The sequence below is a fragment of the Gymnogyps californianus genome, chromosome 1, assembly GCF_018139145.2.
Source record: "Gymnogyps californianus isolate 813 chromosome 1, ASM1813914v2, whole genome shotgun sequence".
Taxonomy (NCBI): domain Eukaryota; kingdom Metazoa; phylum Chordata; class Aves; order Accipitriformes; family Cathartidae; genus Gymnogyps; species Gymnogyps californianus.
Genome location: NC_059471.1, coordinates 196752175 through 196765753, shown reverse-complemented (window position 1 = coordinate 196765753; position 13579 = coordinate 196752175). Strand labels below are relative to the sequence as shown.

Below are 13579 nucleotides of genomic sequence, written 5' to 3'. Positions count from 1 at the left end.
GAATTTCATATTGAATTTGATGTCTTTAGGATAGTCTTTTTATTGAGGATCTATCTTGCAGATAGTGCTTTGAATCTCCCCAATCCTATGTCTCTCTTCAATCCTAAAACAGTCCTTTCTGGAATGAGAATTAAAGTAAATGCTTTTACTTGTAAGTGTTTAAATTAAACTGCAGATACGCTGTCGTCTTCAGAATCCTAGAACAACAGGACTGTTGCATACTCATGTATTAAAAGCAGACCAGATTTTTTTCCTAATTGTTTTTGTTTGTTTGTTTGTTTTAACTTGGATGCTGAAGAACTATGTTGGTGTATCCTTGAGGGTTTTTTGTTTTGGTGGCTTTCTCTTTTGTTTTTTTGAATTTTTTTCCCCCACGTCTAGGCATAGAGGCTCAAATGAAGTCACACCTGAATACGCTCTATTTGTTGCTATGTGCTCTTTCCTAAGAGTTAGCTACCCAATGATAAATTTTAAGTTACCATAGCTTTTTTTATACACAGTATTTCTGTATGCTTCATATGGTAGTTGATATGACCTAGAAATATTAACATTTGTCAGAGGTTCTAGTCCTCATGAGTTAGAAGCAGCAGTGCAATTTCTTTCTGATAGCGGTTATGAAATAATGGTGAACTAACCTGCTGCAGACAGTTGTATTTGACTTCGGGTAGAATTAAGCTTCCCAAGAACATGAACTATGCATTTAATTATGTAATTAATTACATAAATACTTCTAGGAATAAAGGGAGTGTACCACAGTCCTTAATCAGCTGCAGATTAGCTGGATGGGTGAAAGACAAGCAATTCAGTTTTCAGATTCCTCAAAAATGTGACAACAGTCCAGAAGCATATCTGTCATCTTTTCCAATAAATCAAGAAGACCTCTCAAAAGCTGCAATTAATTCATATAACGACAGTGGAGGAACAACATATGAGTCATTGAATAATACATCCATTATGAAGAACAGAGTCATTCCAGGTACAGTGAAATGTTAACATTTGAATGCTGAGTATTAACTCCTGAGAAGACCTGTAGGTTTGTTTGAGAAGACTTGCCTATGCTAGCCATAGCAATTGTGGTAACAGAATTTATTCTAATCTGTTTACTACAGAAGAAATTAATTCTCAGGATACAAATTTATCAAGGACAAAAGAAAACTTTTCCTTGGTGAAAGATGAAAATCTACATAATGGAGAAAATGAGCAAAGAGAAGATATGGAACAACCAATAAAGCATGTCAATATTACTGGAGAAATTGTCATACCACCAGGTGGAAAAACATTCACAGTGATCATATGCACAGCTGTGTAAGTATTTCTTTCCATTGGTTCTGACTGATACAATGGAAACAGGTCATAAAAATTGACTTAATAGTTCCCCTATTCTGGGCACAGTTCTCTTTTTGGTGTAGGATAAAGTAAGCCAGTACATATTAGCAAATGATGTGGAAATCTATATTGGATCTTGAAAGTAGTTAGCATTTTAATGCTTGATTCTGATTTTTGTTGAAAGAAAATGGTAGTAGTAAATGAAGAAATATAGTGGGAGTAGGTAACTTCACTAAAAAAGTGCAGTAAAGTGAAGATAATGCCTACAGCTGGTTATATTCTTTTCAAGAAATCCATTGCTCCATAAGCACTAGAGCTAATGTAGATTTCCTCGGAATTTTTGTGTTATGTCTGATACGCTTCTTCCAGCCTCAGTACCCTGATGTCATATTCATGTTGCTACATGCCTCAATCTCAAACTTCCCTGTCCTGTGGTATTAAATGCAGGTTATCTATGCTGAAATAAAAAAAAAAAGCTTTCTTCCTTGAAGGTCTGATTTATAGAGGAAGTGGTTTGCAGATCTTAGAAAACCCTTGAAAAACAAAAATACTTTGCTGTACAAAATATTTCGTGGATTTAGTTAAGAATATAAAGTGGCTTTGTGTGACCTCTTTCAGAATTCAAGTAGGAACCTCATGCTGGAAAGCTTACTTTCATGTTCTTTTCAGTTACTTCCAGCTGTAGCTCTACAAACTTTGTGTACCACAACCATTGATTCTTACGATCATAATTTAAAAGTTGGACAAGAGAAAACAAGGTCAAATGGTTTCGTTCATCAAAGTAACACTGCGTTAACTTTCATGCTACTTCTGTTACCATTTTTAAATAGTGAGGCAAGGGGTGGAAATTTTCTTAGGAAGATGGTTTAGCTGCAATTTGAAAGGTAAGCTGTAGGCATGGCCTGCCTTGGTGGAGAAAGGCATGTGGAAAGAATGATTTATGTTTCACTGTAAATCTGTAAATGCCACAAAGTCTGAGAATCTTCTAATAATACAGAACAATCCACACAAAATTCCGTGGAGGCTGCAGCATGAAGGTAGCAAGTGCTTGCTGGCCACTTAAGAGACCATAGAGACTGAAAATCTAGACCATAAATCTGGGCAGTTCAGTGTCTGCACTGAGTTTGTGTATCAGAGAAAACCAGGCTGTAGCTTTAACCTGAGCAGGTAGTGTTAGTTGGCATGAAAAAGTGGTACTTCTGCCAAAGAGCAAGTAAGCTTGAATCCTTTTGGGATGCTTTTGTTTCAGGCACATAGTAACAGTGTTGGACCCCATGTAGTTAGTGCTGAGGAGAGAATTGGGCTCTGGGTAGTGCTGGGATGAGTTCATTAAGGGATTTCAGAGCGGATGGGGTGTGTGTGTTAGATCTTTTGTCTTAAGTTCCTCTGAAACCAATCTGAAGAAACTTTCCCTCTGATTTTTTTTTTTCCCCCTCTGTCACTCCCCAAGCACCGCTTACACATATAAAGTGTGTTTTTCAGAAACAAAGTGTCTTTCCTACTTTCTCCACTTGATGTGTTTACAGTTAGGGTTCAGTTCTGAGTAGCCTTAAGCAAGGTGGAGCAAAGCTGTTGCTGGAAGCAGTAAAGGGATATGCTTCAGGTTCCTCTGATGGAAATGTTTGGCTAATCTTTTTCAGTAACAGTAATTCCAAGGTGTTCCTTTTGACAGAAGTATTAATTCTGTACCTAGTATGTTGAGGGGAGGGATTTTGATTTTGCTCTTTACCCAAGCTTTTGATGCAATTGGGGTTTTGAGATTTTTACTCTTTTTTTTTTTTTTTAATTATTTATGATACCTGGATTGAACTCAGGGTGGGGAGTAAGTGTGAGGAAATACCCTAAGTTAGCAGTTCTCATATGTTACTGAAACAAGAATCTACAATTTTATTTTAAAAAATACTTATGGCTAGGGAAAATAAAGTGTGAACATGATGGTTTTAAGAACATAACTTCTGCTTACTTAAAGAAATCCTGGATACAGTAAAGAACTCCTGTTGCTTGGTTTTTCTGATTTTACTGTTGGACGCTATATTGAAGCCACTGTAACAAATGAAGAAGAATTACTAATAGCACCTGTGGAACCATTTTCTCCAAGAAAGCCTAAAATTATTGCAGAACCTCAGCCAAGGAAGACAACAGTGGTTGCTCCTAAGTACAGAAGGTACTGTGAATTATAGCAAAAAATAACACTTACCTAATACTGCTCTATTTGATATTGCTAGATCTGTTCTGTAATGCTGACAAAGAAAATGTGAAACTGGGAGAGCATGTACATATTTACATATATATGTTGTAAACAAGATAGTTGTGGACGTTACTGATAGAAGAGGTTGTTATAGTAATGAGCTTCTTGATTTCTTTGTAGATTTGTCAAACAGGAGCTCTTTCCACTGTATAATGTGGTGGTAAACAAGATAAACACTGTTGCGTAGTAATCTACAAGTAACAGTTGTGTTAGTAGGAAAAAGATGGAAAATCAGAAATAGTTTTCTGAGAGAGTTAGCTTCTTAACTCCTCAAGCAACTTCAACATCTTTACCTGCTAAATGTTTCCCATCTTCCATTCAGAACTTTTCCTTTTGCAAGTAAGCTTCCGTTATAGTATTTGCTTAGTTATAAAAATATCCCTAAACTGAAAAAGCAGACACGCGATGTTTTCAAATAATCTGTAACTGGAACACTTATCTTTCTTCCCAGTATAGCGAACTTCTCAATTGCCACTTTGAAGGAATCATTGGGTCTGGTGTGTGTGTTTTGGTTTTATAGCCTTGATGATGTGGCATGTTCATTAGCTGTTTTTCACATATATAATTTGAGAATGCTAAATGATATGTCATACATTTTTGTTTTAGAAATCACAGAAAGCAGTTGCCAAGCTTTCTCCCGCGTTATACCATACCAGATGAGTTAAGAAAATGTGTGGAGCAGAAGTTAGACATACTGACCTTTCAGCCTCTCCTAGCAGAGGTATGTTTATATACGTGTAGGTTTATATAAGAAAATATATTTTATATAAGTGTGTTTGTTCAAGTTGGCCTTAATTTAGCAAAAATGTGTAGCCCTTAGTGTAACAGAAGATGATACAATACTGCTACCAAGTAGGCTTAAGACTTTAGTCTGTATTCTGTAACTTCTGTGTGTTTCAGTATGTCACAATCCAAGCTTACAAGAGCACAAATGGGTAAATGTGAAAAACTGAAAAGGGAGTAGAAGTGTACTGCCAGGGGGGTATTACAGAAGCTGAACAAAGATTCATCTTCACTCTCACTTTTTAGGCATCATTGGAAAGGGTTTTTTGGGGTGTCAGAACAGGAGTCAAGCAGTTGTTTCACAGCCAATGAAAGCAGAAATTCTTAAGTTATTGCAATAACAGAGGATTCTTTTCTGGTTGTTCAAAACTTTTTTTAAAAAATCCTCAAATTTGATTCACTACGGCTTGTTCAAATTCTTCCCGCAAGTATAGCAATTTCAGAATATGTACCAAAAAAAAACCAAACCAAAAACCAAAACTGAAGTCTAAGAATATTACAGTGATTCCTTCTCCAAAACTTTGTCCTGATTTCTGGTAGAACATTGCTGCAACTCACTCTTCCCCCCCCCCCCCAACTTTTTAAGGACTTATAAACTGGGGCTGATACTTAATTTTTCAAAAATGTAAAAAGCTATGTTGTCTGCTTTCTAAACAGCTCACACAAAACCTGAGGTCACAGCATTAAGATAGTGGGTTAGTGATCCTTTCTCAAAAAGAAGATAAAACTCTAATGTTTGAAATAACTTTATACTGAAAGCCTGCCATTAGTGGTAATTTTTTTTTAACCACACCTTAAGTTCTGTCTGGTACTGGTGACTGTTTAAAGTCTGCTTCAGAAAGCACTGCTCATTCACCTTGTATTTGAGTGAGAAGATACCAAACAGAAAGCGTTCTGTGCTATCAGTCATTGTTTAGACAGAGCTTTGCGCTGTTGGAGAATACCTCTTCAGTGAGATGCATTAAGCTCTGAGGGAGAAAGTTCAGGTTCTTTCTGCTTGCCATAAGTTCTGTTATCATCAGCCAGGGCCAAGACTGACATGACTCTGTCTCTTCACCCATCTCTGCACAGTGTACTTACATTTTATGCTTTCTGGGATTGCTGAGCGTAGAATTCAGTTTGTAGACTGAATATTGCCCCTGAATTCAGATGTTGAAACTGCCATTGTAGTAGGGAGAGACTTGGTTAACTCTTTAGCTGACTGGCTATTGTATCTGAGCTCCGAGGACTATACTAATTCTGCTTTGACTACCGGGGGAGTTTAAAATATTAGCTAGTGTATAGATGCATGTATTTAGGTGCCTTAATTGGCAACCCAGTTGCTGTGCAGTCTGTCTTAAGAGGTGTTTTGTGTAATGTTAAGAATAGTGAGTTCCATATCTTTAGTGTAGAAGTTACAACAATAATGTATACTGTTTCGTTTTTCAGCATCTTAATCTAGATAATTACAAAGCAAACTTTTCTACTCTCTTGTGGCTTGAAGAGATCCATGCCGAAATAGAGATAAAAGACTTTAACATGAGTGGGGTTACTTTGAAAAGGAATGGGAACTTGTTAGTGTTGGAAGTGCCAGGACTGGAAGAGGGCAGACCTCACCTGATTACAGGTATTAATTAATGTAAGATAAAGCCAAATAGCATGTTGATCAATATTTTCAGTGCAATACAAACTCCATTGCTTATTCATTTGTTTAAAGAAGTCTTTCACATATTTGAACGCAAAGTTACTAATCTAGGCTACTAGACAGGTGAACTGCACTGTTACTGTCTCAGTGTGAGTCTTACAGTGGCTGCTGTCTGAAGCAGCATTGCATGTGTCTGGTCTTATGCATGTTCCGATACTTTAGGATTTTTCATGTACAAAAATTGGTGGGGCTTTCAGCAAAAATAAACTGTGCAATGGAGTAATAACTTAAAAGACAATAGGTATGTCAAAAGCAAAAGCTGGGAAAGTAGTTAAAATTTAATTCAGAATCTCAAATAATATAATATACAAGATACTGTTTTCAGGAGGTGTTGTCTGATGGTGTCAATATTAGGTGCCTTTTAAAATGTAATATACAACTGCATATGGCATTTCAGAACAGGTACTCATAGATACAGCAACTTTGCTGAAGTTAACATCTAACATCCTGCAAATTCCTAGTTTAACCATGCAAAAGAGGAAGAAATAAAGTGCTGTGGCGAGAATTTTACTATTCCTTGTAACAGTATGTTGCCTTTTAACTTTGTTTACAATTAGGTGATAAGGTGATACTGAAAAGTCAGGTCTACTCTGAGCATATAATAGAGTATGTTGCCTATATTACTGAGGTAAGCAAGGTGTATCTCCTGTTGAAAATACTGGGATCCACAGGTTTCAAAGGGGAAGCTGGCAATTCATGGAGTTAAAAGACTAGTTTAACCTGACTTTTGGGAAGCTAGATTTGTTTTATCTACATTCTGAGTAGTGATGTCTGTATTTTTATTGTATTTTTTTGAAAACTTTGGCTTCCCTGTTCTCTCTAGATTATAATCTTTACCTGCTCTGAAAGCACTCATAATCTAGATATGCAATATGTTGATAGCAGGTAAATCTAGATCTTCTTTTTGGAGGTGATGGGGGGGTTCAGTGCTTTCAGAGATGCTTCTTTCTGTTTAAAGTACTAAACCTTTATCAGTAAACGGAATTTTTTATCTTTGCAACAGATATGTAATGAAGATGTTACTCTTAAATTTAATGCAGACTTTGAACAGGCTTACAACTTGGAACCCATGGATGTGGAATTTGTTCACTGCAGGTATTTTTATAAGTTTCCAAAAAGCTGCATTTAATGATTCCTCTAGTAAAGTGACTTTTAAAATATACATGATTGCCAATTGGTTGTTTTGGTGGATATAGATAGGAGAAGGACATAATTAAGATCTTGCCAATTCTTTCACCTCTTTCCCTGAACACACCTTTGCCACTACATTCATTGGTAAAAGACTGCAACTGTAGTCCCTACGTACAAAGAATTCTTGTCTTAAGCCTCTCTAAATGATTGCACCAATGCCAGGCAGTGAAATGGTGGGAGGGTGAGGTGGGGTGTTCGGGGGTTTTTTTCTTGTTTTTTTTTAAGAAAAAAATATACCAATATGGCTGCAAGACTATGCAAAAAAAATTACTGTTGTTAACTACCCATCCTTTTTTACTTGTGTTTTGTTCATGAGATGTTATTATCTGCATATAGTTGCTTAATCTTCCCTATAAAATCAGTTTTGCAGAGAACTTCCTTGAAAGACTATCTAAGTCTGGAACACCAGGCCATCTTTGTCTCACTGAAGAGCTAGAGAATATATGTATCAATGTTATTCATAGCAAAGCTGTTGATTGACACTTATGCAGCATATTTCTCAATAGATGCTTCTTTAAAAAAAACCAAACAGTGGTGTTATATAAAAATCCTATTTTTAGATGCACTGGTGCATAGTAAAAAATACTGGATACCTTGTAAGTCTATGCTGTTGTAGTTTATGGAAATGTAAGCTTTTACTTTAATCTTCAAATTTGTATTCTGATAACAGGATTACTAGCAGGCGATGCCAGTTGGCAGTTGAGCAAGCTATCTACCTGGGTGAAAAAGGTACACTTCAGTTGACTTAAGCTGTCTAGAGGAGTTCGTTTGTGGGGAGTCTTGTGTTTTATATTGCTTTCACATCAGGGCATACTGAGAAGAATGCGTTGTAGTTTGTTCTTAGAGGATGTGCTGGTTTTGGCTGGGGTAATTTTCTTCAGAGTAGCTAGTGTGGGGCTATGTTTTGGATTTATGCTGGAAACAGTGTTGATAACACAGGGCTGTTTTAGTTATTGCTGAGCAGTGCTTACACAGAATCAAGGCCTTCTCTGCTTCTGACACCACCCCACCAGCGAGGAGGCTGGGGGTGCACAAGAAGTTGGGGGGAGTCACAGCCGAGACAGGTGACCCCAACTGACCAAAGGGATATTCCATACCGTATGACATCATGCTCAGCATATAAAGCTGGGGGAAGAAGGAAGGGGGGGGACGTTCGGAGTGATGGCGTTTTGTCTTCCCAAGTAACGGTTACGCGTGCTGGAGCCGTGCTTTCCTGGAGATGGCTGAACACCTGCCTGCCGATGAGAAGTGGTGAATGAATTCCTTGTTTTGCTTTGCTTGCGTGCATGGCTTTTGCTTTACCTATTAAACTGTCTTTATCTCAACCCACGAGTTTTCTCACTTTTACCCTTCCGAGTCTCTCCCCTATCCCAACGCAGGGGGAGTGAGCGATAGGCTGTGTGGTGCTTAGTTGCTGGCTGGTGTTAAACCACTGCAGAGGAGTTTTCTGTAATTTTTTTTGGTTAAAAAAACAACTCTCTGAATCTAGAGTACGTGCCATCAGAATGATTTCATCTGTTGGCAATCACAGGGGAGAGGAGTGAAAAGAAACTTTTGTGAACTGTTTGAGCCAATAAGAACTGTAGAAATCATACTGTTAAAATAATAGCAAGTGAAATGGCAGTGTTTTGTGTTAGCTCAGAATTTATTAAAAAGGACTGATTTCCTGTTTTATGGTTGGGTAGAACAATCCATATGAACTTCACACAGGTCTTTACCGCTTTTACTTTAATTCTAATAAACCAGTTTTGGCAACTCAGAGCAAGCTGATGTATCATCAGTAATGTAGTCAGTGAAGCGTGCGAAGTTGTTTGTGTGGCTTTCAAATTTCTCTACTTTCTCTTTCTCCTCTAAATTTGAAGTGTTATTTCCGGAAAGGCTTGTGTTACAATCACCACAAGCTATCAAGACCCAGAATGCTACTGAATATTGTGTTGCTGATGATGGCCTTGAACAATGTTCCCAGCTGGAAAGTAAGGTATCTGTTCTGTAAATGTTCCTTAAAATGCTGAATACCATTCAGATTGGTAACAGATACCGACTGTACAGCTATTGTTAGAAAGGATTTGCATAATGGAGTATCAAAGAATCAAAGTTGTATTCTGCTGCTTTCTGATGACAGAAGTTTTTGCTTGCTACCTGGGGACAGGGGATTTTATGATACTATTAAGCTAACACTCCCATCTCAAACAGAAAGTGCTTATAAAAAAACTGATTATAATTGGAATTGTCAGATTTGCCTTAGACTAGTTTTCATAGCTACTGTTGAGTAGATACTTAGGTCCTGTCACTGTGGCAGGGAATAATTTTATGATAGAAGGTAATCATCCTGTTCTGAGTAGATTTACCCAGGTTTCTTAACTGCTAGTTAAATTATACAGAGAAAATTTAGAAATCTGTCCTAAAGGACTTCAGAAGATTACCTAGTTCTCCTTCCTATGTGAAGCAGAACTGTCACCAACACTAAATCAAGTCAGCGTGGGGGGGTGAGGAGGATGTTGCTTTATTTTTGTCTAGAGGTTCCACAGCCTCTGCAAAACCTGTGCTTCACCACCTTTCCACTCAAGATTTTTTTCCTAATTCCCAGTATGAATCTTCCACTTGCAACTTGTGGATGTGGTCCATTGTTATATCATATGTGACTACAAAGAAGAGTTTGTCTCATTTTTTTTGTAACTCTGATTTAAGCCATCATGGACTATTAGACTGCCTCTTGACCTCCTCATGGCCAAACTAAAAATCCAAGCTCTGTGACTCTCCAGTTCATAACAAGAACATGATATTGGCTCATATACAGTTCTAGCATCCACAGTAACCCAGGATCCTGAGAAGGGCCTGAGGATTACTACTCAGCTGGTGGGTTCTCAGCCTGTCTTTGTTCACACAGTTATTCAGTCCCAGGTGTGGAGCTTTCCACTTCTCCTTACTGAATTTCTTTAGTTTTCTGTTGACTCTGTTGCCAAGTTTCTCATGGTCCCTCTGAACTGAAGATGCACCATCAGGCATTTGAGGTATGACTCCTGATTTTCTGTTGTCTGCAAATTTGTTGAGGATGTTACTTGGTCTCATCCTAGTCATTGATGAAGATCCTGAATAATATTGGTCCCAACAACAACCCTGGGGTTCTTAGCTTTTGACCAGCTTCCAGCTGAGTATCAAACTATTGATTAATAATACTCTTTGAGCCCAGTAGTTCAGTCAATTTTCAACTCGTCTAACTGTCTGTTGATGTAGCTAATACGTCCTCAGGCTACAAATAAGAATGATGTGGTAAGTAAACCATTTCAAAAGCCTTGCTGAATTCAAGGAGTATTACAATGACTGCTTTCCTTTTGTCCACATAATAGTCTGTCTACATAATAGTCTCTTCATCACAGAGGAAAATCAGGTTGGTCATGAAAGGTCTGCCCCTTGTTTTAGCTGTGTTGACTATTCCTGGTCACCCTTTTTTCCAATCACGTGAAGGACATGGAATCCAGAAGGATGTGCTCCATGATATTCTCAGGGACTGGAGTGAGACTGATGGGCTGTAGTTCCCCAGATCTTCCTTGTCTGTCTTAAATTGGAGCAATATTAGCTTTTTCCTGCTGTCAGAGACATTCCCTGGCTTGTCATGATTATTTTTTATTGTAGATAATAGGCAGCAACGTCCACAATCATATCAGTGTGGTGAATCACATCTACCCTATCCAGTGTCTCTAAGCAGTTTGTAACATGGTCCTCCCCTTCTGTTACTTGTCCCTTTCCTTCCCATACTGTTACTTTGCACGGGAGTCTGGAGGCCTGCATGTGAGGCAGAAAGGACATTGAGTTCTTTCCCATATCATCCATCAATAAATTGTCTTCTCGTATCCATCTGTGAGCCTCCATGATCCTTGAACTGTCTCTCTTCCACCACCACATTTGCTAAATGCCTTCTTGTCACTCTGTTCTTGCCACATTTTAGCTTCAGCTGTACTTTGATCTCTTTGACCTTCCTGATTTTGTCCAACTGTCCAAGCAGTGTTTTTATATTTTGCCTGACCTTTTTTCTGCTTGTAGTAAGCTTTTTGTAAATTCATCAAGAAGCTACAAGCTTAGCTAAGCAGGCCTTCTCTTGAAATTCCTGATGATCTTGTGCAGCAGGTTGGTTTGTTTATGATCTCTCAGTAAGCAACTTTTAGCTCTCCTAGGCACCTTTTTCCCCACATCGTAGCTTCCCAGGGGATTTTGTCTGGTGATTTATTACAGAAACTGAGGTTTGCTCTAGAAGGGCCAGCGTTCTGACTCTGCTGCTTTACCTTCTTAGCCTTCCTCCAATCTTGCAATCTCTGCAACAAAAGCTGGTATATGGACACATGCTCTTTCCTGTATATGAGCAGCAAGTCTAGTAGAGTGCTGTTTCTGATCAGTATGTCAGCCATTTACGTTAGGAAGCTGTCACCAACTCAGTCTAGAAATTCTAGACATTTCCTGGGTGAATTGCAACAGGTGTGTGAATGATTGAAATCTCCAGGAAGCAGCACAACCTGTGATCAGGACACTGATGCCAATTGTTTGTCAGAAGTCTCATCCATGTTGTTTTCCTTCTGGCGGGGATTTCTTACAGACCACCAGACAATATTGCTGCTGTTCCATCCTCCTGTGGTAACAACTCAGACACATCTCTGGCTTTGCAATTAATAATGCGCAGTCAAGGAGCTCCTGTATATAGACCCAGAGCCATGCTGGTGAGAGTAGCAGCACAGCTAGTTATTGTTCTGCAAGATGCCTGCTTCTGCTGGGGCCTTTCTGTTTGACTAGTAGGATGGTGGAGAGCATCACCTGTACCCCTCATGCTTGCCCCAGAGCTATCTGATCCTCCTCTTGATCTATTCAAGGTATCACTAGGACCCACGTGGGTAAGCAGCAAAGGGAGTAGTTAGAAGGACTAGATGAACCTTGCAGTCTTTCCATGACATCGTGGCTCAGGGGAAGCAGGAAACATCTCTGGATGATACCTCTGTCCTGTACAAGAAGGGGTAATCAACCTCTAACACTCGTCACTTCACTGGATTAGGATCAGTATAATTAAGATGATTGACGCATCTGGTCCAGAACCTTGCAAATACCACATTCCCTACAAGCAGTTTTCTCCCATGCTGCAATCTGAAAGAGGTATCGTCTTGCTTAGTGGTGTGGAATGTGAATGTTAGCTTTTGTGGAAGGAAACAAGTTATTTAGCCATGGCTTCAAAATCCCCATCTGAGCCTGCAAAGTATTTGTGAAATAAATGTTTAATGTTTACATAAGCCAAACTTTTAGAAATCTTAAATTTAAGGTGGGAATTCGTAGCACCTTCTTCTACTACTCTAGCTTTCTGTCTTCACAGTAGATACTCTATTTAATGGAATAATGCTATTTAACAGGAAAAATTTAAACCTAGCAACTTCAGAAGTGTTAGTGAAGGTAGTTGCCTGTCATCTTAAGGTTATAAATGCATGTATCTTCACTTGCTGTTTTCAGGTCAAAAAACTGCAGAACAAAAAGGCAAAATGCATGGCATCAAGGGAGATGAACATAACAGATGTGATGGGAGTAGCTGCACAAACAAGCCAACTTGGTATACTTTAATACTTTATATTCAAGTATAGACATTTCAGGATTGCAATCACTTCAGTAAACCAGGGCTGAGTAAGATACCTTTTAGATGTCTTCGTGCTCTGTCTTTTAAAGACAAATTCTGGAACAGTACTAGCAGGAAGTTTCATTGGAGTCTTTCTGTGGATTACTTAAACATCTCCAGTTCATAGAAGCATAGAATGGTTTGGGTTGGAAGGGACCTTAAAGATCATCTAGTTCCAACCCCCCTGCCATAGGCAGGGATACCTTCCACTAGATCAGGTAGCTCAAAGCCCCATCCAGCCTGGCCTTGAACACTTCCAGGGAGGGGGCAGCAAACATCTAGTGATATATTTTGTACTGAATAAATTATCATTTCCCAGTCGTTTACTGGAAAATTTTTGGTCATGTTCAAAGTTTCCAATTTGCTACTGGGATGCTGTCTCATCCTTGGGATAGCTACTTTGCCAAAGATGCTAAAACTTTAGAAAAGTTTTCAGAAGGATCATTCTTATGCACTTTCTGGAAAGTGTGACTTTAAATATCAGTATACTTAATTGCCGAAGAGGGTGATTTTATCACTTTGTAGCAATAGGATGCCTAAAGAAATATGGAATGGATTACCTAGAATGCACTTCTGTCCAAGGGTTAAAAAGATTCTGCTGTGTAATGCTAAAGCTAGACTAATTCAGACAGGATTAAGAAAAAAATTTCAGTAGTCATGACTTACTACTGGTCATCTAGTACTGGTACTATCCCTGAAGTAC

The 13579-nt window shown here is 38.5% G+C and overlaps 1 protein-coding gene across 1 annotated transcript in view; it reads left to right on the top strand.

Annotated features, from left to right (window-relative positions):
- The window catches only part of MOV10L1 (Mov10 like RISC complex RNA helicase 1), a 41185-nt gene that overhangs the window by 14034 nt on the left and 13572 nt on the right, over positions 1 to 13579 (top strand). The window contains exons 7-16 of the mRNA XM_050904640.1: positions 735 to 976; positions 1110 to 1305; positions 3296 to 3490; positions 4181 to 4295; positions 5786 to 5963; positions 6599 to 6669; positions 7045 to 7136; positions 7903 to 7961; positions 9095 to 9210; positions 12717 to 12813. Coding sequence (XP_050760597.1) covers positions 735 to 976; positions 1110 to 1305; positions 3296 to 3490; positions 4181 to 4295; positions 5786 to 5963; positions 6599 to 6669; positions 7045 to 7136; positions 7903 to 7961; positions 9095 to 9210; positions 12717 to 12813 — 1361 coding nt within the window. The remainder of the gene's footprint in view (positions 1 to 734; positions 977 to 1109; positions 1306 to 3295; positions 3491 to 4180; positions 4296 to 5785; positions 5964 to 6598; positions 6670 to 7044; positions 7137 to 7902; positions 7962 to 9094; positions 9211 to 12716; positions 12814 to 13579) is intronic.